The sequence below is a fragment of the Motacilla alba genome, chromosome 17, assembly GCF_015832195.1.
Source record: "Motacilla alba alba isolate MOTALB_02 chromosome 17, Motacilla_alba_V1.0_pri, whole genome shotgun sequence".
NCBI classification, from domain to species: Eukaryota; Metazoa; Chordata; class Aves; order Passeriformes; family Motacillidae; genus Motacilla; species Motacilla alba.
Window position 1 is genome coordinate 10,211,332 of NC_052032.1, and position 26,542 is coordinate 10,237,873.

The following is a 26,542-nucleotide window of genomic DNA, read 5'->3' on the forward strand; positions in this document are numbered from 1 at the left end:
GGAAAAAAATTGTCAGGCATTTACAGTAAATACTCTCTGCTTTTGGAAACGCTGTCAGAAGTTTAATTGTTAGGTTCAAGTAAGTTTGTCATGTGCCAGACAGAATCAGTCTGCTGTAATGAACGGGTTACGCACTTCACCGGCAAAAAGGGAGAGTGAGAAACCAAGGGATGCTCAGGATTTCCTGTCACCTTGCACTGCAGAAGGAACAGGGTAGGCTTTTTAACCTAGCCTGTAATTAGGTTTTGCATGGAAGCATATATTACTGTGCTCGCTTTGCCAAAGCTCTTCAGTATGATGGATGAGATTTAAAGGTTGATCTGACTAAATTGCAATGAGAATACTAACGACAAAGATATTTCTGTTGTGAACTATTCCTACCAGGCGTCGTAGCTGTGACAGAAATGGTGTAAAGTAATGGACAATAAAAGTCACTCGAAAATAATACTCTCCTAGGATTGGGCTGCCTTCCCCTGAGCACAAACCCTGAACCACAGCGATAATGTAATCATAAGCCCAGATCATCATTTAAATATACAGGTAATCTCATAGAGTATCCTGGCAGATTTATTTTATGAGCAAGGAAGAGGAAGAATATTATTGGGCAGTAGAGAGGAAGAAAGCGGTGCTGATGTGGTTGTGTTTATTCTGTAAAACAGTTTGCATTGCTCCAGCCTTTGGGGAGCCTGCAGTGAGCAGCACAGTGGCTCCAGGAGGAGTGGCAGCCTGGCTCCCAGGGCAGCACATCCCTGCAGATATCGGCTGGGGGCCTGCTGGGTGTGCCCTGCTGCGTTTCAGTCCTGGCAACTCCCCGTGTGTGGTAAAAGATGGACATTTGTGCACTAGGTTAAGTCGTGTACTTGACTGGTTTTAATCAGCGTGTGGATTTCTGGAACCATGCATGACTTGCTGGTGTGTTTCTGTTTGTTTTACACGAGGTACCCAAACAGACCTGCTTGGCTCCCCCCAGCAGTCCCTGTGAGGGAGGATACGAGAGGCATACAGTAACTGAGGGGGAAAGCAGATTTGTATGGGTGACATATCTGTGCTTTAACTCTCAGGTGTGTGTGTGTGTGTGGTGGGCAGCAGCAGGGCTGAGCACGGGGCATGCAGAGCAGCTGGTGTGTCTTGCAGGAAGGTGAAAAGTGCTGGTACAGAAAGCGGTTGTAACGCTGAGCACAAGCTGCTGCTTTGCTGCCTGCCCGAGAGGTGCACGGTCCTGTCATGTTGATTATACATCTGGGAGCAAATAATTTGGCCTGCAGTTGAGTTGGAGGCATCCCGAGACACATGGTGATACCCGATCAGACTGGTCACAGCTGCTTCACCGAGGAGCACCCGGGGCACCAGGGCGGCTGGGACTGAATGCCAGGATGCTGATGAGGTTCTGCTCCTTAATGAGTGTCTTGTAACTAATGATCCTGGCCTTTGCTACCAAGTGCCCTGGGCTGTTCCGCCCTGAGAATCCCACCTGTCAGGTACCTGCGAGGTATCAGGGGTTTGATGGGATTTTGTGTTTTGCTCTCTACTGATGAGGTGTGTGCACACTCGGGTACCCAGAGAGGAATTGCAGCTGGGGATGTGGCAGGGGAGCTGGCTGCACAAGAGGGTTTTTGTTTTCCCTGTATTTGGAAGAATTCCAGGTTACCTGTGAGTGCCGCTGCATGGAGTAATACCTGTCCAGCAGCAAGGTGACAGTGGTGTGGGAGAAGGAGCTGTTCATCCCATGTGGGTTGTGGGCATTTTTCACGTGATGGTAATGATGAGCCTGTTCTTTTATTCACTTTCTGGAAAGCTGTGTGATGCTTCGTGCAATTTAAGGATGTTTTGATTTACAATCATAGTCAAGACTCAGTGTGAAAATGTGTGATACTGCAGAACTTCGTAGGAAATTTGGAACAGGAATAAAAGGAAAAGTGCAGAGCTAAGACAATGTCAAGTAAAAATGGGCCAGTGTTAGGAGGTACCTTGTACCTTTCCTGATGCAGAGCAGTGCCTGTGTGTTGTTGGCTGCTATTTGAAGATCCTCTGTGGAGGCCCTTCCCGGGGATTCCCCTTCTCTCTCCCTGTGCAGTGCCAGAGCCCGGAATAGCCGAGCTGCCAGCCTGGGCAGGACACGCTGTCCCGAGGTGTCAGCGGGCTCGGTGCTGTCATGTGAGCTCTGCTGGATCTCTTTTCAAAGCTGCTATTTTGTTCTTACTCCTTCCTCTGCTTCCAGCTGTAGCCCTTCAAACCAGCAGCGCCCGGGTGCAGGTGCTGCCCCGGCCCGTCCCTGCTGGTGGCAGTGGGCTCTCCTGGGCTGTGCCTGCCCCTGCTGCTCCCTCACAGCAAGGGATTGCTCCTCGAGTTTCCTTGGTGCTGCTGGGACTGCAGCAGTCTGGAGGGACTTGGTCATTTTTGTTTTACAAGTGGAGATGGGCAGAGCTTTTGGGATGTCCCCTAAGTAACTGGGGACCATGTGTCCTTGGGGAAGTGACAGTAGCCACTGTTAGAGGTGACAAAAGCAGTGTCCTTAGCCGATAGCCAAGGACTGACCCAAGAAAGCCGTTTTCTGCTCTTTTGTTTGCTGTGGAGCAGCAGCAGCAGGATCTGTGGTTCTGCTGGGTGCTCCCTGCGGCGGGGGGCTCTGCCCTGTTGCTGGGCCCTGCCAGCAGGGCTCTGCCCTGTGGGCCCGGGGCTGGGGAAGGGAGGCTCAGCTCCTGCCCCGCTGGGCACAGCCCTGGAGAGGGGCAGGCAGCCACCAACCTCTCCCCTTTCTTTTGCCTCAGCAGAGCCGAGAGGCAGAGTTTGGTATGATACCATGGAAGGGCAGCACAACCATCCTCATCATCTAGGGGACCAGAACAACCCTCTGTGCAAGCTGCCGGGGCAGGAATTCCAGCATGATCCTCAGGTAAGCGCGGGTGTCCCTGATCCGTCTCCCTCTGTCTTTGCTTACCTTCGTTCTGTAAAGGTCTCCTGATTTCTTAGCCTGTAGCTGCTTTTGTCCCTCTCCTTTTGTTTTCAGTGCAGTTATAGCAGTTTTAGGGAATATCCAGTTTGGGATTTTGCCAGCCAGCCAGAGTTTCCTGAACTCGCTTTTTGATTATAATAAGAGAAAAAGGAAATAGTTTGAATTTTGCTTAAAGCAAATGTTTTTAAATCATCTTATGAAAACATACTGAGTTGGCTTTCTCTTGTCTTTGATTCTTTGAAGAAAAGGCCAAAGTAAAATAGATTATTGTGTAAGTGAATAAATGTATTTTATCTCTTTTTATAGTAAGTGCTGGAGAAGTAATTACCAGATAAAAGAAAAAGCTCATTCTACATGGCACTGTAGGCTCCCTGTGAGTCTCTGGAACTCATCCTGCAATGCATTTTGTCCACACTATAATGAAGTTTCACTGCAGCAGCTCCTCTCTCTTCCTGTCTTTCTGCAGAAGGGAGCTAAAACCAGGATTAACCCGCAGTCTGTGTAATCATGAAACTTGGATTTTGGGAATTCTGGCTGCTTGACTTTTCAGCCTGTTTTCTGTTGATCAGAGCAATTCAGTTTTGCCCCTGTGTTGTATAAAGGAATAAACCAAAAGCATCGTGGAAGGCTGTCAGGAAGAAGAGCATTGGAGCTGGGCTGGGCTGGGCTGGGCTGGGCTGGGCTGGGCTGGGCTGGGCTGGGCTGGGGGTGAGCTTTGTTGTTCCCGTTGCAGCCCAGGGGTGAGGCAGGTCCCCGTTGCAGCCCAGGGGTGAGGCAGGTCCCCGAGGCAGCCCAGGGGTGAGGCAGGTCCCCGAGCCAGCCCGGGGGTGAGGCAGGTCCCCGAGGCAGCCCAGGGGTGAGGCAGGTCCCCGAGCCAGCCCGGGGGTGAGGCAGGTCCCGAGGCAGAAGCTGTCCTTGGGAAGGCTCTGGCAGTGCCCAGCACAGCCTCTGCTCAGGAGGAGTTCTGTGCACACAGTGAGTGCACTGCTGGGAAAGTACCATGGTGTGGAGCAAAGCCCCCTCTCCTAATGTAGCAATTTGTCATATTAAGTCATTTAATAATAATTGAATCCCCTTGATTAATCTCCTAGAATTAGCCAGTTGCATTTTGAGCAATTAGGGTTAATTACTGCCTCATTTGGCAGGATAGTGCCCCTGTAATTATTTCATGAACAAGATTAGGAAGTGTTCCTGTGCAGCAGATACATTCATGGCATCTTGGAGCACATGTTAGAATTTGTAATGACATAGTTAAGTGTAATTAGTAGCTAATAATCTGTGTTCTGCTGTGATGCTGATGCTGAGTGGGCTCATTTTGCTGTATGGTCATTGTTCAGTGAAACCTCCCCTCAACTCTGGTAATACCCGAGTTCTGTTAATGGAGGGCTCTGGTAAACTGTTCTGAGAATGGTCTAATTTGGAATTAGAATTGCAGGAAGACTGCCTTTGGTTTTGCTGTCAAAATAACATAAAAAGGCCTGAATAACAAAAATATACAGTCTACCAAGGAACTGGAAAAATGCATATAAAGAAGGTGGTGTTTGGAAGCCTTACATTGGTGGCATGATGGGGTTGCTGATGGCATAGTTCTGTTTTTCCATTTTTCAGGAATATATTTATATAAAACTTTTCAAATCTCTGATACTTTTTACCTGGAGAATCTGCAGTTACATCCTTTCTTCTGAAAAATCTGAGTAATGCAGACATGCTGTGTAATGGTTTGTGGGAGGGAGGGAGGTTTGGGAAGATAAAATGGACCAAGCTGGTCTGATGAGAAATGTCATTAATGGCAGAGATAAAAACTTTAGCAGAAAAAAACCAGAACATGAGTTCTTAGAGGAGCTTTGCATGGAACAGCCTTCTCTTCCTTGCAGCCCCTTCATCACAAATACTGTGCAGGCCCCCACAAGAGCAGGGCAGCAGCGTGCTCCTCTCCCAGAAGCTGCTCCCATAATTGTGCTGCTTCCTAAAGCTCCTTTTTTTGTCATTCTGACAGAGGTGTTGTTTCTGCTTCCTAACTCATCAGTACAGAATGTCAGTCAGGCTTTTCTTTCCTGTCTTTAACTGCTGTAGTTTAGCTAATAGGATGAATCCTTGGAGTAATGCTGGATACTTAGAAGTTATCTGTAATACAAACATTTTTTAAAATGTCCATTAAAATGACAGCTTTGGCTTTTGGCTCTCATACCTGCCCAGAAATACCGCAAGGAAGTTCATTAGCAAGAGGGAGAACATTCTCTAGTAATGCTCCAGAATGAAGGTGTTAATTATTTAAGTCTCCAGATTACTTAGTGGAGTGCTACTTATTTCTAAGTAGCAGTAAGCAATAAAAATTATTTAGGAGTAAATCAGCGATATAAAAATATAGAGTTGTAATTTTTCACTTAGTTTTCATACTAAATAAACACAGTAACTCACTTTTAAATAGCTCTTTTATATACTCACATTTTAGCAGCAGAGCTGTTAAGAGATTATTTCTATGGTAATTTTAATTTCTTTGTGAATGTCACCTTGTCCTACCATTTCCAAGCTGGTATGTTTCTCTTCCCTTGTGGTGTGGTAGCACAAATGTCCAGATAGGCACAGAATATCTGGATATCAGGATAGATCCCAGTCATGCTGACAGGGATGCTGAAACTGTGGAACTTAAGCCAAGTTCTTCAGCAAACTTTAAATTCCAGGTAACAGGTCAGGTGAAGGATATTTTATGACTGTAGTCTAATTCTGAAGCTCAAATTGAAAAACCTGCTGTATTCTTCAATAATTACTCGGCTACCTGTTTGAAGGATAATCCATATTTTAAAAGTTTCCTCATCTCTTGCAAGCTTAGAAGTTCCTTCTTTAATCAATCTGTTCTAATGTGTTCTCATAAATTCACACTGGAATTTCAGCCTCAAAGTATGCAAAGTTCTTTTCAGGTAGGCATTATTGAATGGAGGCAGGTGTATAATTTTGGACATACTAAAAGGGTTTGAAATACTGATGTTGATAGTAAATCATTGCTTATAATGTGTGCACGTTCTCCAGGAGGGGCTGCGGCTCCCCCAGTGCTCCTGCAGATGTCTTCTAAAGGTGAAATTAGTTACAGTAAATGTCACTCAGATGAAGTATGCACTTTGGAAGCAAGGAAACCATTCCTTTAAAATTAATGATGCATTGCAAATATCAGAAAAAAACCTTATATCCAGCGTAAAGATAATTAAAATTCAGGTCAGAAGTGTATGACTTAGTCGGGCTAAATTTTTTAATGAGATTTCAGAAAATTAATTGGGCGAGTATGTTTTTACTCTTCTAAAGAATATTTCATTTCATGGCTCTACAGGAAAGATGCTTTTATTGGCATCTGAAGATTGGACTGACTTTTTAACTGTTGGTTAACTAATCCTAACAGTTTTTAGGGTGATTACAAATACTCTAGATGCCTGCAGCCCTTTGTGCAGGGCTGACTGGTGCCCGTTTTCCACATGCCAATCAGCAGTAAAACAACTGACTTGATTATTAATTAACATTAGCATTCTGGGTTTCTGTATTGTGCAATTAGCAGTGAACACTCCCCTTTCTCAGGCCTTGGATCCCCTGTGTCCCTGGCTCTGCAGTGGGGCTGTGTTTGTGATATTCTGGGTTCACTCTCAGGATGCTCCTTGGCCCAGAGCAAGGGCTCAGAGGCTGCAGGCAGAGCTGCTCCCACAGTTCTCTTGGAGCTGTTCAGGTTTTCCCTGGATCTTAAGTAATTACAAAGAGGTAAATGTATTGGCCCAACACTAATTGTTCTGGAGATTGAAAGTATTTCTACAGAAGAGTTTTTTCTTATTCTTCCCCATCCCCAAACACAAATTCTGGACAACTACTCATGAAGACAAATAAAACATAACAAATGTGTTCAGGGTGTGTAGGCATCCTACCTGCCTGTCCTTAGAAACCTTACAAATTCTGTTCTGCAGACAGTCTTGTAACACCTCAAAATTCGAGGCTAAAAGCCCTGGCAGAATCCTTCCTGAAGTTCTGACAAGGGCTGCCCTTGCCTGCTTTTGTCAGCTTTGGAATTTGTGCTCTGGCACCAGTGGTTCCATCTCACAGAGCACACGTATGCCAGAGGAGATGTCCAGAAGAGCTTGTTCTTGGAATGATCTCTGCATTTCTTCCTCAAAATGAATGGTTTTTTATTTGCATGAGGAATTCTTTGGTGCTTTTTTTTTTTTTCGTGGAGTAGGAGAAGAATGAGACTTCCTTGTGCGCATGAAGAGAACAGCCTTTGTCTCAAAACAAGTTCTTCCCAGACTGTGCCCTTCCTACAGCTGCCCTGGGAACAAAAATGTGCAAACAGCCCAGTTTTCATATTGTCCTGGGTTGGGGTTCCTTTTGCTTGCTTGGTTTTTTCCTCCCCTTTTTTTCTTTTCATTTAGTTTTTTTTTTTTTTTAATTCAAGCTCCATTGTTGACCTTGACATCTGATCTGTAGAGGCAGGAGCTTGATTTTACTGCACTTATGGAAACCTGAGCCTGAGTCTGTCCTAAGAATGAGAAAATGTGTTTTTAATGGACAAGTTAGAAGATGACGATGGTATCTTACAACACAATTTATATCTGTGCATGAAAACTCTGAGGTTTGCAGAAATAAAGATCATGGGTTGTTCGAATGAATAGGGATTGGTTCTTTGCCAGCTTTCTGAAAAGTTGTGGTGGTTAATTGTGGGAGGACTAGAAAGCAATGGAGAGCCCACGTGAGGAGTGCTGAGATGAGGGCAGTGTGCTGGGCCGGAGCAGGGCTGTGCCTCTGGGAAGGCAGGTGCTCCCCAGCTGCTCTCTGTGTCCTTGCAATGCTGCTCAGCAGTTCCCTGCTTGCCTTCAGCTCCAGCAAGGCAGGAGGAAGGTGGCCTGTGAAGGTGGGGAGCTTTCTGGGACGGTTTGGGCCCACCTGAGGATGATTCCTGGTGTGTTCCGTAATCAAACATCTCCTGCCCTCTCCGAAAGCTCCGTTACTTTAATTAGGCCTGATAGGTTGTGATAGCCCATGCAAATCTAGGTCATTGCATATGTAAATGTGCAGCTGCAGTCCTGGAGGTGCCAGAACACATCAGCAGAGGTGTCCAGGCATGGGCAGCATCACCCCCAGCACCAGCGGGCTCTGGGGCTCTCCGTGGCCAAGGGGCTGGGGCACATTCCCCTCACACTTGCCCATTGTTTATTTATGCTTTCAAGTTCAGAAGTTGGTAGATATTTCTGGGCACATGCTTGAAATATTAATTTACACTTCAACACTCTTTGTGTAAACACACACTTTAATGATTTAGGAAAGGCAGTGGAAGCTGTCCTTGATTTCAGTGTGGATTTCTTTCTGCAAAATAAAAAATAAAGTTTTGCAGTAGTTTCCTCATAAAATGTTGTTAGAAGTGCTGCCTCTATTGTGAATGGTGACTGCAAGTTAGAGAAGCTTTTGCTCAGACTTTCTTACTGCCCAAGAACAGCTCAGGAGGCACATGGACACAGTGAAGGAGGTGCTGTGATTCCTTTCTATTTTAAATTAGGAAAAAGTGCTTTGTAGGTTGATGTGCTGACACCTCTGTTTTGTCTGGGGAAAGCGGTTTGTGTGTCCAGGTCAAGGAACTCGCCTAGCAGCTGGTGTGTAAGACAGTTGGGAAGCAGAGAAGTTCCTGGTGGGAACCAGGCAAATGGGACGGATCCCTGTGTGCAGGCTCTGCTGGCTTTGTCAGGCAGTGCAGGGGGCTGGTGCTTGTTTCCCTGCCTGGAACGAGCTGAGCCTTCCCGTCCGCTGGGATGGGTATTGAGGAGTGCTTCCTTTATCAGAGCCCTGCAAAGAGAGCTTGCCACCAGCTTGAACTGAGAGGGGTGCAGGGGCTGATTAATTGGAATTTAGTAACTTAGAGGAGGAACTATGTAAACAAACAATAAAGCAAAGCAATCGTGGCCTTCTGCCCCTTCCTGAGAACTGTAGGATACCTGCTCCCTCCTCACTGAGAGGATGCTCCCTCAGTGCATCCTCTCAGGTTTATTGGGGAGTGTACGCTGCCAGACTGGGAGATACGAATCCTTGGACTTCAATTTTGGTTTGGTTTTTGTTCTCTCTGTGAATGCAGCATAATTCCAAGCACAGCACGAGCACCGAGAGCTGACCCTGAGCTGCAAGCTTTGATTGCAGTTGATAGCTGGTGGCTTGTGTCAGAGTGTAGGGGAGACTGGAGGGTTCCTAAAGGGAGCCATGCCCTGAGCTGCTTGAAGGAAGCGCTTGCAGAAATGACCTTCCTCTCTCTGTGGGGCTTGCCTTCAGAAGTAGCTGCAGGTCCTAACGCTGGGCTGAAAGCTTTTCCTGCATTTCAAATCTCAGTTCCAGCCCTCTCCTGCTGCGTTAGGAAATGGCAGTGTAGCAATAGTCATTCCTGAAGCCGTGCAGCCCTCCCGGGACACTTGTGCCAGGCGTGGTTCGGCTGCAGGCCTGGCTCATCCCTGGGGAGCCCTTCCCCACTCCCAGCCTGTGCTGGGAACTTCTCTTCTTGTGGGTTTTGGTGCAAACTCTGAAACGGCTCAAGATGCTGGAACTCGAAAATGTTCTACTTGGCACGTGCGCTAACTTTGAGTAATTAATTTTCATAATTTCTTTTGGAAACATTGTTTGGCAGCCGCGCTCATGACAGAGAGACCGGCGGCGCTCCCGGGAGCCCTGGCAGCCCGTGGGGTCCCTGCTCCTCGTCAGGCCGTGTCTCCCTGCTGCCTGGCTGTTTACCTGGCACCGCTGGGCTGCAGCATCGCCGTCTCCCCGGTGCCACAGGCAGGCAGAGCTGACGAGAGGCTGTGCAGTGAGCCAGAGCAGTTTGGGATTAATTAGTTACTTACACGGAAGGCAAGACTTTCATTCCCTTAGTAAAGAAGTCGTTTGGCTTCCTCCAGCCTGTGTTGCCGCTCCATCTCGAGGGGTTGGTGCCTTCGTGGTGGGATGTTCTCCGCTCTGAGGGGCCGAGGCTGAGCCTTGCCCGCGAGCAGGGGGAGCAGGAGGGGCCGAGTGGCTCTTTGGGGTCCCTGACTGCCTTTCCTTTGACAGAGACATTTAACGTCGTACCCGTATCGCTGCACCTTGGCAGATTTTCAGATTGAGAAAAAGATCGGGCGAGGCCAGTTCAGCGAAGTTTACAAAGCCACTTGTCTTCTGGACAGGAAACCCGTGGCGCTGAAGAAGGTGCAGGTGAGCGTCTCGTGCAGGCTCTGGGGTGGAATGGGAGTGATGCAAGGGCTGCCCGGTGCCCTGCAGGTGACAGCTCTGCCCTGCAGGGTCTTGGTCCCTCAGCGCCCCGAGTGGGTTCCCGTGTCCACCTCAGGATTCCACAGCACTACTGCCTTTTCCTGTTTGTGTTAAATTTCACCAAATTGTTACTAAATGTGTGAGACAGCGAGGCCGTGTGGCTGTGCTGGTGCCATGGGGAGCTGCCATCCCAGCACAGCTGAACCTCAGGAACGTGGAGGGGAAAAAGGCTGGAGCTTGCTGGTGGAGCTGGAGAAGCATTTGTGAGAACCTGCATGGCAGAAGTGTAGATTTTTAAAACTTGGCTGAAAGTACTGGGCAGTATTCAGAACAGCATTTTGTTTGAAGAAATTTGTCTTTAATCCTTCAACAAATCCTCCAAACTCTCATTTCCAGTGATTTAGTGATCGTTGCAGAATGAATACTAATGCTCAAAGTTACTGTTAATTATTTCAGAGAAATCAGGGGAAGCTGTATCTGTTTAAAAGAGAAAAGTAAACATTTTGGCTTTTATTTACTATATGAAATTAATAATAATTAAGCCAATGAAAACCACAGCAGCAAATTCACAAACTTGTATCTTTATTTTTCGTGCTGCTTAGAATATTGCCTATGGGTTATAAAATTAGTTTTACCCCAGTGTTATCCCTGTGGTGGTTTCAAAATAAAGAAAACATTGATCTTTCTTTGATCTGGGGATTGTGTGAATACTCATTACAGTAGACGATGTACAAACTGGGGAAGGAAACACCAACTGCTTGTTAAAGTATAAAGTACTTTTTTTTGTTGTTTCATTTTTCTCTTCTATGTTTTTGTGTTTGAAGATTTTTGAAATGATGGATGCCAAGGCAAGGCAAGATTGCATTAAAGAAATTGACCTCTTGAAGGTAAGAATTTTTATAATAACTTTTTTTTTTTCTCTTTTTGGGGGTCTGGTGTTCATTTGTTTGTTTTGTTTCGTGGAAAGAAATTGTTTTCAGTTGGCAAATAAAGCTTACACAGTAAAGCAGTAAAGAGGTTTTGCCTGTGCATGTCACGTGTGTCTAAATATCACACGTGAAAAATGATAATTTAGATGAAGGCTCTTTAAGTTTAAGTGATTAAAACAAATAGTGAATTTAGTGCCTTAGTAGCTTATTTTAAGTTGTTGATTAAAAACAGATGTGTTGCACTGTACATATCTATTTTTAGTAAATGCAACAGACTGAAAAAGGCTAAAAATTTAGTTTAGCTAATCAAATTTCATTCTAAAAGTATCAAATAATTACTTCTGTGCCTGTGATTTTAGGGATTTCTGTTCAAATTCATGCAATTGTAGCCTGAGTCTGTAGGCTGTAGGGAAGGATAAACATGAGCCAGTTGCTCAATAGTTGTGGAGGAAAATAATGCTGAGGTTTACATTCAGAAAGAGGATCTGTGATATTTTGGGTTCTAGGAAAAAACTATTCAGGCATCAGTTGTGAATGTAAGAATGGGCTGTACTGAAATGAAAGAAAGGAATTGGTGAAAAAGCCAGCCTAAATAATCAGAGCATAAACTGACACGTACAAGTTGTGTGTTATTGTCCTTCTTCAAAGTTCTAATTTAGTTTTGTTGTTCTTTTAAGGGACAAAGAGACCTTGAGTACTGTAACCAACATCTGGGGCTCTGTTTCCATTTAATGGGGGGGGAAACTGCTTCTTGCTTAGCACGGCATCCTTCAGGACACTGCTTTTCAATGTTTTGCTGTGCCTGTGCCTGTGGGAAATGCTGTTTCTCCCAGGATTTTGTCTGGAGCAGGTTGCCCAGGCTGCGGGTGCCTCGCTGAGGAGGTTTGGCACGTGGCTCACAGGAGGTGCAGGGGCTGTGTCTGGGGTTGTAACTGCTCCTCTCGCATTCCCTCCCTCTGCAGCAACTGAACCACCCCAACATAATTAAGTATTTGGATTCTTTCATTGAAGACAATGAACTCAACATTGTCCTGGAGCTGGCTGATGCTGGGGATCTCTCTCAGATGATTAAGGTAAGGACGTGCCCAGCCTGGAGGTGCTGCAGGCTTCCAGGATTAGACAGCCTGAGGCAGTGGGGTGAGCACAGCTGGGTTAGAAGCACTTTTTTACTCCTCTTGCAGTTTTGCACACCCATGGGCTGCTTCCAGACCTGAACCCAAGTGGCTGGTGGCATTTTAAACACCCCCAGCCATGCCCTGAGTTTCTGGTCACTGCTGCAGAGGGGAGTGTCTGTGATCTGGCGGGACCTCGTTCTTTGCGAGGTTGATTTACTCAGTCCATGATTGATGGGGACATTTAATTACTGTTGGGTTCACTATTCACATCGCCTGTCTGCCATCTGAAGACATTCAGGGAAGTCTATTGACTTCCTTTGCATTGGGGATTTGGGTTTGAGAAAATGTTTCAAGTGCTTGTTCTTCTTTTATGTTGCTCTTAGGAATACTTGTATTGCTGCAAACCAGCTTTAGTTAAGCTGTTACCACCTGCTTTTATATTTTCTTTGACATGTTAATCTTTAGACATCCATCCCTTGTGAGAACAGATGTGTTATATCATGTTTGTTAGCACTCTCAACCTTCTCTCCATGTTTTACCTGGTTTTTGCCATCATTATTCTGTAATTATCGTAAATGAATGTTTGGAAAGTTCTCCTCCTCCTTGTTGTCTCAGTTAAAATATCTTATTAACAGATTTGTTTTCTTTGCCAGCAGAGCCATGAGGCACTAGGCCAAAGGCTGTCAAAGGAGTTACCCATTCAGTCCCCAGTCAATGGCTCAATTTCCAGGATCCAGGAAAAGGTGCTTGGTCAGACAGGAGAGCCCCTGGGCAAGTGCTGGGAGCAGCAGCTGGCAGAGGCACTCCTGGGGAGAGCCCTGGGGCTCCAGCCCCAGCCTCACTCCAGGGCAAGGGGATCTGCCCCAGCCTCGGGGAGCTGGGGGGCACAGCTGCTCCTTCTGCCCGGCCAGCAGCTCTGCCTTTGTCCTCTGCCTTTGGGTTCTGCCCTTTTCCCACCGTTTCCTGGGAATCTTGCAGCTCATCTCAGGCCTTTTGTGGTTGTGGTCGAAGATGGAAAAACCCCAAGGATTGTGAGCAGGAGTTAGGGCTGTGTGAGGCCCTCCTGGGCTGTGCAAGGGTTCTGCTTGAGTTTGCAATCTTGGCTTACAAAAGTTTTTCCTCCAGAATTGTAAGATTTCATGATATGAAATATTTGTATTTTTAGTCATCCGTAGTTTTTATTTAATAAATACTGACAAATATGTTCATTTGCTTATCAGGGATGGCTATTTAAATTTTTAAAATAACTTTCTGTGTCATTATAATAAGAGTTACATTTTCCAAAACATGACTGGTCGAGTCTCGGATTGGTGCCTTGCTCAGTTCTGGATTGTGCTGGCTTCCAGTGTCCACAGCTCTGTGTTCCCTCTGTATTTCACACATGAAGAAGATGCATTTCTTTTTTTCATGGTGATATAAATGAAGTTTTTCAACTGGTGTAAATCTAGGAATTAAATTTTTAAATTTCTAATAGAGGTAAAAAAACCAAAACCAAGCCCTAAACCCAAGAGGGAACAGAAGCTGCCTCCCAAATGCAGCCCCTCTGCAGCAGGGGAGTTTCCCCACCAGCTCCTCTGTGTCACCCTCTCCCCTCCCTGGGAGCTGAAGCTCCTGTGTGGATTTTTGGTGGAGCAGCAGTGACAACCCTGGCAAGGTGTGAGGGTGATGAACCCAGGGCCTGTCTCTGTCATGCCCCGGTGCCTGCATTATTTATGAGGGATGTAGAGCTGCAGGAAAACCCACTGGAGAGTTGGGACTTCCATGTAAATGTCAGGCGAACCTTATTGGACATGACATTTAGAAAATTATCACTTGTGGTCTTGCATATCCACTCTTAAATATTTTAATGAGAATTAAATAATTTTATTGTGTATATAACACTTTCTCCCTCACCCTCTGTAACTCCTGTGTGCTCTCTCTCCAGTTTTGGGTTGAGACTGTTGCAATCTGTCAGATTTGCTGCCTGGGGAATTGCACAGTCGTGCCCCTTCACAGCTGATCTGCAAAAGAAAATTTGCCATTGCTTGAGTCAAACACGAACTGGTAACAGCATTTCACATAAAATAGGGAATGTGACAAGGGACATCAGATGTCAGTGCTGAGGGGGAAAGCATGAGATGGAGAAAGGGGCAGCAAGGCATTCCCTCCCTTGATTCCTCTGCAGGTGGGGATTCCCAGCGTGCGATGCAAAGGAGGGGCAGCTGTGCTGAGGCAGGAGGGTGCGCGGTGCTCCCAGCGCCAGCCTTGTGCTGGGGCTTGAGGAGCAATGGGACACCTCTGGAAGTGTGGAAGGGCATTTTGTTAATGCTCTGGCTGTAGAGCTGGCTCAGTGAGAAGCCAGGGACCAACGGTCCGAGCCCTGCGGTTTTGGGATGCCTGGTGCGGTGCCAGGCACGGCTGGTGTGCCCCCTGCAAAGGAGGGAGAGCAGCTGAAGGTCTCCGATGTTTGGCCTTCACTGAAGTGTGCAGCTGGCTCTTTATTCCTGTAGTGGCTTGAAGAAGACTTCAGTATTGCAGGGAGCCAGGGCCACGCTGCCCTCGCTGGTGCTGCTTTGTGCTGCCCATTATTGTGAGAGCTCTGAGCAGCAGAGGTCCCTGGAGCGGGGACCCGGCCGCGCTCGCGCTGCCTGAGCACACCCAGCTGATCAGGAGAGCCTCTGTCTCACTCCAGTCAGGTCATTTAGTATTCCTAGTATGCATGAAATAGAATATATTATCCTACCTGATCACAGAAGGAACATGGATACTTTATTGATGCTCTGGCCATCTTTTAGAAAAGGAAAGCAGATTTCCTTGTTCTTGTTAGCAGACAATGCAATAATGAATGTGTACAAGGGGGGTGTTTAATGGCCTTTTGTTTCTCAAGGCAAAATATTTGAGACATTTGTTGTTTTGAGGCATTAAATATGTTTTGCAAGGTAATTAAGGAGATTAATGCTAATCATAATTGTGTCCATTCAAAAATGTCAAACCTATTTAAGCATATTTTTCGTAATAGTTGTTAATTAGTGAACTGCATCGAAGTTTCCACACAGAGAGGAGGAGTTAAAAGCTAATCAGAAGAAAAGTCATGCAGCTGCAGATCTGGAAGACATGAGCAACCTGCAGCTGACTAACACGATTCCAGGAACGAGTCAAATATGTTGCTTTTTACTGATCTTTTATTTATTTCCTCCCACAGTATTTTAAAAAGCAGAAACGGTTAATCCCGGAAAGGACGGTGTGGAAATATTTTGTGCAGTTATGCAGTGCAGTGGAACACATGCACTCCCGCAGGGTGATGCACAGAGGTAACATTAATTCAGTCTCTTTTCACTGAATAATAATATAATGTTCCAATTAGTAAGCGCCTACATTCAAAAACAATTATGCTGATGTTCAGCCAATGCATGTTTAGAGAGGCTGCAGCCTGCGAGATGGATTTCTCCTTCTGTCTCTGCCTCATCGTTAAAGCATTCAGGCCGAAGTGAGGGTGGTATTAGGAAGATGAGCTGCTTTGTATTCCAGACACTGATATTAAGTAGAAGTGTCAAACTTGCCATTAGAAAAGTGTCAGAAATAAAATGCTGAGACTCCTGGATACAGTGAACTCTAAGAAATCGTCTTCATTATATTAGCTGTGACCTTAGAGAGTTGAGAAGAGTTTTCCTGTCTTGCGGGCTTTTCTGAAATATTAATACAAATATGTCCCACACTCTCATAACCTGTTCTCTATTTTCATTAATTATTTTTGAGTCTCTTGTCTCAGAACATCTTATAACTTTGAGCTCTATCCAAAAATTACACTATTGCTTTCAGTGCCAGTGAGGTGTTTTGGGAAGAACTGGACTCAGGAAATGCAAATTTCCCAAAAGGTGCCAGCACCCATCTTGGCTGCTTGTTATTTCCTTGCTCCTTTGAAGGAGGGACTCTTCACTGTATTTTTCAGCAGTGTGATACCATTTTTGCTCCGTTACACATCCCCTGATGCAGTGTATCACTCGTACCTGAGTTAGGTCTGGAATGGCTGAAATGGGGAGCCTCTCACCTTGAGTCTGCTCTAACAGGAGGAGACAGTTCTGACATGCCTGCTTGGGAAACTGGGCTTGTGGTGGTATCTGCCCTCCATGAACCAGCTGGGCTGTGTAGAGCCCGGAATGTATGTATATGGAACAGTAATTACCCTTTCCATGAGGGGATGGTGGTGGGCAGTGCAGTTTCCTGTGGAAAGTGATCGTTCCCAAAGAGAACCGGGCTCATGCCTTTGATTTCCAGCAGTTAAAGAGGTTGCCTCTGTTCTGTTGAGCTGTCTCCTACATTTTCCCTCATTGGTATTTCTTGTGTGCTGGGAAGTACACTGTGATTTTTGTGTCTGTGCAGAGCTCGAAGCCTTGGAAGAGTGAGCCTATCAAAGCTCTAAAGAAGCACGGTTCTGCTCGAGCCCCTTTGTGCCGCGAGCGCTCCAGGCGATGCTTCTATTGCAGCATTAGAACCAAATAACCTTTTGTGGCTTTGACCTTTTACCTTTTTCTTCTTGCAGACATAAAACCAGCCAACGTGTTTATAACAGCCACAGGGGTGGTGAAGCTGGGAGATCTTGGATTAGGCCGGTTTTTTAGTTCTAAAACCACTGCAGCACATTCCTTAGGTAAGCTGGTACTCGTTAAGCAGGGCCTGGCGCGCGCTGTCAGCTCTGATGTTCAAATGCAGGCTGTCCGTCCTCCCGTGGTGACACGAGTGGCAGTCGGGCCATGGGGACTGCATTTTAAATGCTCTTTGGAGGCATTAATAGGTATTTTCTGTGTAAAAACCTGTTTTTGTTTTCTGGAAGGCCTGGCCTGGTGTGTGTTTTCCAGCAAACGTAGCAAATGCAGCTTTTCCCCTCCAAACAGCACTTTGGCTGCACGGTGCTCGCTGGAATCCAGTGTTCCCCCCAGTGCCTTTTACCTTTCTACCCTTGCTGGCCAGGGCTCTGCCCTGACAGGGGCTGGGGCTGCCCGAGGTGAGTGACCCCTCATGGCTCATCTGTGCCAAAAAGGGACTTCACTTGAAATAAGCTTTTCTTCATAGCTTCCACATATCTCAAGGTTGTCTTCCTCATTTTTAGTTTTAACATTAATTCCAGTGCTATAGGAAATTGCATAGTTATGCAGTTCATTCTTCAAGTCGTACAGTATAAAGTGTTTCATAATTGTGTCTGTAACCTCTTGAGAGGTGGCTGATTTTCAATTTTTATTAAGGGATCTGAATTTTTTCAGTCCCAAAGGTGCTTCTGTATTTTAGCAGTGAAGGAACTTTGGCTTTTGGTGCAATATTTAATCTCTTTTAAACTAATGTCTCTCATTTGGCTTTGGAACATGCAATATTTGTTTCACATTTTTGTTTGTGCAATTTCCTGCACTGAGTGTGTCTTGCTGAATCCTTTCTTGGATGTGAACAAATTTCATTGCTGATACTGGCCAGCAGCACTGGGCTTATCAGTGCACAAGGAAGGAAAATACCTGCCTTGTTTTGTGTGTGCTTAAAAAATAGGAGGCATTTCTATCGTTTACTTTCATAAAATAGGAGATTTCAGATTTCCCTTTGTATCAAAAGCTGTCCTAGGGTATCCCTACCATACTTAATAGATGAAAATAAATGCTCTTCACAGGAAGTTACAATCACATCATCTGAACAGGCCAAAATATGATCATGTCTAATTATATGATCTTATCCAGTTTGACTGCTGCACTTATTATATTAATAAGAATAAATTGGGGCTTGGAAACTGGCTGCACATGTAAGCCAAGCTTGTGACCTTTACCAGGGCTGCTCTCTGTTAATTGAGAAAGCTGGAGTAGGAAGAGCTCAGCCCCTGGCGCACAAGCCCTGCCCTTCCTCACGTCACCAGCGTCCTGCAGACAGGTGAGAGGTGCGGGACAGAGGCAGCAGTGAGTGACACTGGGGGTGTCGTGGGAGGGACGGGCACGTCACCATTTCCAGCGGTTCTTGGATCCAAGTGGAAAAGAATATTTTAACAATCAGAAAATACGCAGACGTGAAGCTTCTTCCTATTTTTTTGATAATTTGCCAGAGACAGAGGTTTTGTAGCAGCAGGAAATGGGCTGGTGTTGGGTTTGGTTTAATTAAGACGTTGGCTGCAGGAGCTGGGAGGGACGAGCACCCCGCGCCAGGGCAGGGCACCGCGGGCCGGGCGCGCCGGGCCGGGCACCTCCCGGTGCTGCGTTGTCCTGGCAACCGCCCCGAGCCATCATTTCTCTGGCTGCTGACCCATGAATTGAGCGCGCGGCTTATGCAAATATATTCATCTCATTTCTCCCTCCGCTTGTATTTGCTAGCAGCAGACTGGCATGAAAGGGCATCAGGCAGTCCCGACCCGGCTGACAGGTGTAGCAGGGGCTCGGCAGCGCCCGCCGCCGCGGCGGGAACGGAGCCGTAATTAGAGCAAGGAACAGAATGAACGTCAGATGAATTACCAGGCAGCAGATCATATTTGTCAGGAAGGATTGCATACATAAAAATTAAGTGACAGTACATGCCGAGGTAATGAAAGAAAAATGAAAGATTTGCCTGTACACAGCTCGTGAGATGCCGGCGAGCGCCGTGCTCCGAGCGCCGGCGGGAGCCGCGAGCGCCGCGGGGCAGCGGGAGACCGTGGGGCAGGGACAGCCCTGCCCCTGGAGAACCTGCACGGGCACACCTGCCAGAGGGGCAGCGGGGACACCTCCGGCCTCTCACAGTGCGGGGACAGGCAGCAGGGACCAGCCGGGGCTGCGGGCGTTCACAGGGTGACAGCTCAGCTGCCGCTTCTCCCTGGAGAGAAGACAGGAGATGCTTTTCCGTAGGGAAGAGCTCTTCCTGTGCAAGCCTCACCAGCAAATTCATGTTTTAAGGGTACTGGGTGTAGCTGAGGTGAATTTTACTACTTGTTACAACACGGTGGTTCACCTTCCTTCCCTAATTTTAGACCTGGCAAACTTAACATTAAGCTGGTAGATCTGTTTTTATTAGGAGCTATAATGAATACAGAGAATTTCCATTAATAATACAATGGATAACTTTTTTGAGAACTGGTATAATGTCCATTTTTAGCCAAATAAACTTGGCATTATCTGGAGCTTCTGACTGGCTTCACGTGTTGAAGAAACAAGAGGAATAAGAAAAACAACCAACCAAACCCCAAAAGAAACCAATTTTACACAGAATAGTCTTGTTTTGGAGCAGATGATTTATTATTTATTCTTGGACAAGAATATACTTGGAGCAGATTTTCCTTCTGGGAGATTCACATAAGTCAGATCTTCCCAGTTTCGAACATGCCAATAGCCCTGGATTGGAGTACATGGGCTGTTACACGTTCCTTCTGGTTCCTGCTGGGGCGGCAGGGTGAGCAGGGAGGAACTGAAGAGCTCTTCAATAAATGGACCATTTGTCTGCCTTCTTTTCTTTCTTTTGCTTGCCAAGCCAGTTTGCCATCTGAAACAAAATCCCAGGGCTTGGAGGGGCTGGTAATCAGGACTTGGTAAGAAAAAATGGACACAAGAAATCCACTGAAAACGTCACCAGCCAAGTGTGTTTGGAGTTCTTGGTTTGCCTCTGGTTCAGTATTTGTGGAAGGAAAGAGCTGCAGAATTGCTGCAGGTAGATTGTACCAGTTACATGTGAAAACCCAGCCAGCCAACCCAAAAACCCAACCCAGCCACAGAACTACCAGGAGTTTGGCAGGGTTGTGTGATTCAATGATATGAATGAAATGAAAAAAAAATAAAATAAAGAGCTTAGGACAACAGGTCTTGTAACAACAGCAGCAGTATTATGCACAAAATATTTATTGTTTTTCTCGAAGAGTAAGTAGATTTCATCTGTTTTTTTGGTTTTGTTTCCCCCATGAAAATTAGTGGGGGCAGCTCACACTGAGATTTGAAGGAATTTAAAATCTATTTCAGTGTGTTTGACCACAGTTTTATTTCAGCTAATTCCCAAATTCTCCTGGGAAAAGACCTGAGCTGCCTTGTTGGAAATGGACCCTAAAGAATGCAAAAGTTTAGAAAGGGATACATGAGATTTTGACTCCTTTTAAATAATGCTGGATGTTTTTCTTGGTAACCTTCAAGTGTGGATGGGGAGGGTGAGCCAGGTGAGAGATCCAGACTCTCATTTTCCAGCAGAATTGCTTCCCTGCTGTGTTTGCACCACCAGATAGCACGAAAACATACTCAGAGATTTTTCTCAGCTGATGTGTGTTCATGGAACATGCACTAGTGTTGCTCATCCTAAGCTGATAGTTCTGGAAAAACTTCATTAATATTTGATAAACTGGGCAGTTTTTTTGGTTTGCATGTAGGCATTTAAAAAGCCTCCATGTACACAGCCTGTAAAAATATCTGCAAATATTCTGCACTGATTTCAGTCTACTGCAGTCTGTGTTGAGGTGTGGGGGAGCCTGTGCTGTGCAGGGCTTGTCTGGGTTCCAGTGAATGAGACTCTGAGAGAGCCTCCTGGAAATATGAGTCAGGTTTGGCTGTGCCCGTGAGCAGCCAGGGATGAGTTTCTGAGGAAGCATCGCTCATAGCTCAGCCACGTTTGCAGATGTGACAGGAATGGAATTTGAATTTCATTTTTGGAATAACTTTGGCACCTTTGCCTTTGTGTTTTCCTGGTGAAAGAAGAGACTCTGCTCCTAATCTTAACTGGGAATAATTAGCATTTCCCTGCCTTGGATGTTGCAGCTATCCCAGGGCTGTTGCAGCTGCCCTGGGCAGTGCAGGAATGCTCTGGCACCTCTGAAGTGGCTGATGTTCAAGTGAAGGGCTCCAGCTTCCAGAGGCAGAGCAGGGAGCTCCGTCCTTAACCATAATCTTCCTTATGGTTTTGCGACCTTGTAACTTCAAATGCATTACTCGACCACCTGGTGAGTAATGTTGAATCTGAGCAGTATTTTGTATTTTCAGCAGGGCAAATGCTGAAGAAAGTTTCTGATTAATGGTCTCTGATTAGACTGTTCCTGTCAAATTGACTAATGGGATGCAAGGGCGAGCCCCGGCTGATTGCACTGGAAGCCTTGTGCAGCTTTCTAGAAGATGCTCATTACAGGAGAGTCCCACGTAATGCTGGACAGGCCATAAAGAGAATTGGCCTTGTCAGTCTTTTATCATGACAGTTATTTAAAAATTAATGCATCGCTTTTGAAACGCAGAGCCCTGCTTGTTTGTACATTTGCTGACAAGACTGCAGTAGTGATAGGTAACCGTGCAAGGTGGGCTCCACACAGTGAGCTCGGGCTGGGGTGGAGCAGCCCCGTGCCCCCGCAGCGGGGCCGGTGGCGCGCTGAGCCTGTCACAGCCCTGCCACGGCCCTGTCACAGCCCTGCCACCGCCCTGTCACAGCCCTGCCACCGCTGGCACGGCCGGGGAGGCCTGATCTGAGCCGACAGCGGGGCCCAGCAGAGCTGCTGCCACGGCCTAGCTCTGGGGCACTGACCTGGAACAATGGAGGGACAGAGCGGCTGCAGGGCCCTGCCACCGCCCGGCCCGGGCACCACAGCGGGCACCAGTGGGGCTGGCCTGTGCTCCTCCTGCCAGCCGTGTGCTCCTCCTGCCAGCCCTGTGCTCCTCCTGCCAGCCCTGTGCTCCTCCTGCCAGCCCTGTGCTCCACAGCTCCCCGAGCTCCTGCACGGCTGGCAGAGCAGCAAGGAGGAGGTGTAGGTGGGAATGTGTCTCACGCTGCTGCTCAGTGGGGACTTCCAGAAGTGTCCTCCACAACTTCCTGGAATGAATCACCATTTCTTCTGCAGCTGCATATTTTTAAGCAGGAAAATGAATCAGTGCAATCCCAGCCAAGTCAGTTCTTGTACAGAAACCTGGCAGATGTGTGGGAATTGCTTGGAGAGCTGCACTGTCCATCGTGTGGATGTTGCATGCACGTGGGACAGAGCTATGGAAAGCCTCTGCATGAGTCCTGTCTGCTCCTGGTGTCCCGGGAAGTTACTCTGTGTAGTCCAGTACAAATCCTTAACTGCTGGCAGGGCTCTGGTCTCCTCCCTGCACAGGGGCCTTTCACAGGCCATTAAACCCGGGTCTGGGGCTGTGCCAGACCTGCACCTCCTGAGCATGGAAACAAAGTAATCTCCCTGTAAAACTTTTCCTCTGTTGTAATTTTTATAGAATTTGCAAAAATATAACTTCTCGTTAGGATACTCTTCACATTGAAAGGGAAGTTATTTCTAAAGTGAAAGCCTGAAAGCATGAGCTGAGTTCATCACACAGGGCAGCTGGTTGCTGGACATCTTGAGGGTCCAGATAAATTACCTTCTCTGTGCTGGGTCACAGGTGCAGGTGCCAGGGCCTGGGTTTTGCCTCTCGAGGTTGTTCCTTGTGCCCCGGAACTCATTTGTTTCCCACAGTGTGCAGATCCCTCCATGGAATGCTGGGGAAGGCGGTGGCTGTTCTTCCACCTCTAGCACCATCCTGCAGCTTATTAGTCCTGCAGCTGTCTTCAGGCAGCATTTCAGATAGAGAAACTGTAAACTGAATATTACAGGCAAATTAAGCATTTGCCATCTTGTGAGAAAAGGTCTTTAATTAGGAGAAGGATACACTGGAATGCCAAAAGGAAAAAAAAATTGACAGGGGACGGACAAGCAAGGGGAAGCAGGAGAAAAGAGCATATACAGTCCTTGGATGTTTTAATAAATGATGTATCTGAGGATTTTTTGATGTAGTTGAAACTGCCAGGATGTCTTGTATTTTCACTACCACAACTGAAACTTATTTAGGATTTTAAAAAGAACCTTTTTGAGGTAAGGAATTTATTAATAATTTCCTGTAACTTCTGTCCAAAATACTGAGTAAATTTCTTTTGATAAAATACAGACTTGTGGAAGTACATAGAAATCCCCCAGCTTGTGACATAACTGCAAGCTGGAGCAGGGTTTTAAAGCTTGGAATGATTATCTTGGTTTTTTTCAGGCAGGTTTTGCATTCCTGGCTGGTGCTGGGCTTAGTGTCCCCTGCAGTGCCTGGTGACCTGTCAGAGGTCCCTCTGGGGCCTGGGTCACCTGTGACACTCTGTGCCTGCCAGGTGAACAGCCAGTGGTGTGCTGGCCCCCGAGTCCTGCTCTGGTGTCACAGTCGTGACCCCCAGTGCAGTCTGGTGAACCAAGGGGTGATCCCTTCCAGTGGCTCTGTCCATCCACGGCACTCTGAAGGTCCTTGGGAGCCTGGAAGGGAAACAAAACTTTTCCCAAATGTCAGAAATACAGAAAATATTTTCAACCGCGCTCACCATTCTCTGCTCTGTTTGTGATGATGTATTTGGTTCTAATCAGCTCTTTGTGCTACACCTGAGCCTTGAATGAAGTCTCTGTGTGTGACACAGGCTGCACAGTCACTGTGAGACAATAACCCCTGGTCTGTTTGTTTTTGCAGTGGGAACTCCCTACTATATGTCCCCGGAGCGGATACACGAGAACGGCTATAACTTTAAGTCTGATATCTGGTCCTTGGGCTGTTTATTGTACGAGGCAAGTATCTTCTCACTTTTCTCCCCCGGGTTTTCCATAAGCACACGGTCTGGGACAGGGATTGAGCAGCTCAGACTGCCTGTGGTCAGCTTGTGGAGAATCCTTGGAAGAAGCTGACTCATTTGGTTTCATCGTGCACCTTCTGAGCAGGAGCGGAGGGGCCGTGCCACCCAACGAGAGCTGGGGTCACAGTGGAGGGGGAAGCCATGAAAGGCAGCTCGCTGCCTCCCTCCTTGCTGCTGGGAGCAGAGCTCTGTTAGGGCAGCATGGGCAGAGGTTTTCCTCACTGCATTTGTTTTGAAAACGGCAAATTCATTGGAGTGCAAGGTACTGGTCTCTTAGATGGAATTCTGACCAATTGTGGCATTTTAATTTTGGGAGCTTCCAATAAGGAAAAACAGGTTTTATGTGATGTGAAATCAGTGTCTCTACTGTATTGTGGCTGGAGGTTTTTCTAATTGTGCATTGTCTTACAGCTTGAGGCACAGGCTCAGAGCAGACACATTTGGATGAACTGCCCGGTGTGCACCTTGTTCTTAAAAGCTGTTACTTGTGTTTTGAAAATAAGTGTTAGGATTTAGTAAGTGTGCTTTTGGTTTTGTGGTTTCATTTTTAGCAGGGATCAAAGGGTATCAAACAGTGTTGTACTTCTGTATAATCAAATCTAAATCTTTTTTTAGATGGATGCTTCTTCCAATCCAGGTGACAGTGCATGGCAGCGTTTAGAAAGCTTTTATCCCACCCAGAGAATTAAAAATCCCTGGGATTTATAGTCAGGAATATTGCTCACATCCTCTTTGGTTAACAAATTATGGGAACTGATGACATTTTGCTTCTCAACACGACTTCTGGTAATCCCATGAAATTAGAGAATAAACAGAAATGTAATTCATTTTGTGAGCACATCAGATGTGAAAACTACTTCACCCTGATTAAACAAACATTGCAGGACGTGATGGGGTAAAAGTAAATTTTCCCACAACATCTGTAAGGCTCGGAGCTGGGCCTGGCCCTGCCCTGGGCTGCCAGGAGCAGTCAGTGGGCCCAGCTGCACTCCAGTGCCTGGCTGCTGCTGCAGTGCCAGGGTGCTCTGAGTCACTCCAGGCTGAGCTCCCGGAGATGGGATTCCAGATTTATGCAGAGAGAAATATTTAGCGTTGTGCTAAGATATGTTTTTGTTGCAGGCAATATGGTCCCCTTATGGCACAGGAGTCTTGGTACTCCTCGCATTTCAAGAAGCTGAATTAATTGCACACTAAACATAATTCTCTGGTAGGAGTAGCAGTACTACAGTAACATCTGAAAATTTTGGCATGTGAAGCTTTTTTAAATTTCCTTCCTACGTAGGTAAACCTTAACTTAGGGAACAGGAGCTGTGAGATGCTGCAGATTGCAGGGAGGACTGGACAGGTACCAGTTTATCTTCAGTAGTTAAACAACTACTTGACTTCTTAAACTTTCTAGAATTTTGAAAATCAAGCATCTGCGTGTCTTTGAGGGAACTGTTCTATCTGCTGCAGTGTCTTGTAAGGAGAATGTTTTTCCATGTCACTTAGAAGTGAGGGAGGGACGCTTGTTTGGGGATGAGTCACTTCTGATATTTCTCCAGATAGATTGTGTAGATAAGCTGCAGAGATTTAATGTACAAATTGCCTTCAGAGACATGTGTGTCCATCGGAATCCACTTAGGGAGCACTGAGGGCTTTGGGACGTGATGCCACATAGCACCACTTAACTGTGACATTGATAATCATAGTGATTTTTATTAAATCTTATCAATATAGTAGTAACTGTCTTCATCCCTCACTTCCTGTAGCTATCTGTCAGCAAGATAACTTGGAGGGGATAAAAATAAGTTGTTAATTCCCAGAATGTAGCTACAAGCAATGACTTCAGCAGTTCTGGCAAGACGATCAATTTAAGCACTAACAGGGATTCCCATCTCTGGATGTTTGAACCAGTCGTGCTGCGTGGTGGGCGTTTTCCATGGAGATCTGGCTGGCCTGGGGTAATTGCTCTAATCAAAATGTCAGGAGCAAACCCCAGCGTAGCATCACAAACTGTAGTTAGTGAGATACTTGGAGTGCCTGTGGTCATGGCCCCGCAGCCCTGACTGCTGGAGTCACAACTGGGTGCTCTCTCTTGGCACTTTAATTCCCTGCGTTTACCATCCCGAGCCCCTCGGCGTGTCCTTTCCATTCCTTCCTTTTGCACACGAGCACTTAACTAAACCTGGAATGAAAAGTTAATGGGAATTGGAAAACCCCTCTCAACCTCGCTGGCATTATTGATGTGTGCATTGAGATCCTGGAGGCCCTGTTTAACCCTTGCTTGCTTTCTGTGCTTTCCCTAATGCCCCCATTAGTGCTCTCCCTGAACAGTCCGTGCTGGGTTCTCTGCTTTGCTTTAGCTGATGGAGAGCAGTTTGCTCTCAGTCCTACTTGGGGAGCAGACTCTCTAACTGGACTGTGTAATTTTTCTCCTGAGTTGCCTACCACTGTCACGGCAGTAATGAAGTAACGGTGACACTTCACCTTTTGCCTTCAAAATCTTCCAAACGCTCCTGCCCTGCTGGGGTTCTTTGGGATCCTGGCAGGAGACTCTTCACCCTCGGGTCTGTGCCTTTGTGAGGAGTAACTTGGTGTTACTCCTGATAGTAGTGGTGAGGAGTGAGGAAGAAACAGAGGTTTCTTCCCCAAGTTCTTTGAAAGGCAGGTGTATGTTTTAAACCCGGGGTGGTTTACCTCGGTGTGTTTGCATTGCTCAGCACTTGGATGTGTGTTAGTGGTGGGGA

General features: G+C 46.5%; 1 protein-coding gene across 5 annotated transcripts in view; it reads left to right on the top strand.

Annotated features, from left to right (window-relative positions):
* The window catches only part of NEK6 (NIMA related kinase 6), a 43,643-nt gene that overhangs the window by 11,936 nt on the left and 5,165 nt on the right, over nt 1–26,542 (top strand). For 2 of the 5 annotated variants that reach the window (XM_038156025.1, XM_038156024.1), the window contains exons 2-8: nt 2,772–2,893; nt 10,007–10,147; nt 11,029–11,091; nt 12,096–12,206; nt 15,430–15,538; nt 16,768–16,875; nt 23,654–23,748. In XM_038156025.1, coding sequence (XP_038011953.1) covers nt 2,801–2,893; nt 10,007–10,147; nt 11,029–11,091; nt 12,096–12,206; nt 15,430–15,538; nt 16,768–16,875; nt 23,654–23,748 — 720 coding nt within the window. In that variant the 5' untranslated portion in view covers nt 2,772–2,800. Of the gene's footprint in view, nt 1–155; nt 214–2,768; nt 2,894–10,006; nt 10,148–11,028; nt 11,092–12,095; nt 12,207–15,429; nt 15,539–16,767; nt 16,876–23,653; nt 23,749–26,542 lie in introns of those variants that run through there. The other 3 variants (XM_038156026.1, XM_038156022.1, XM_038156023.1) reach the window with 2 other exon arrangements.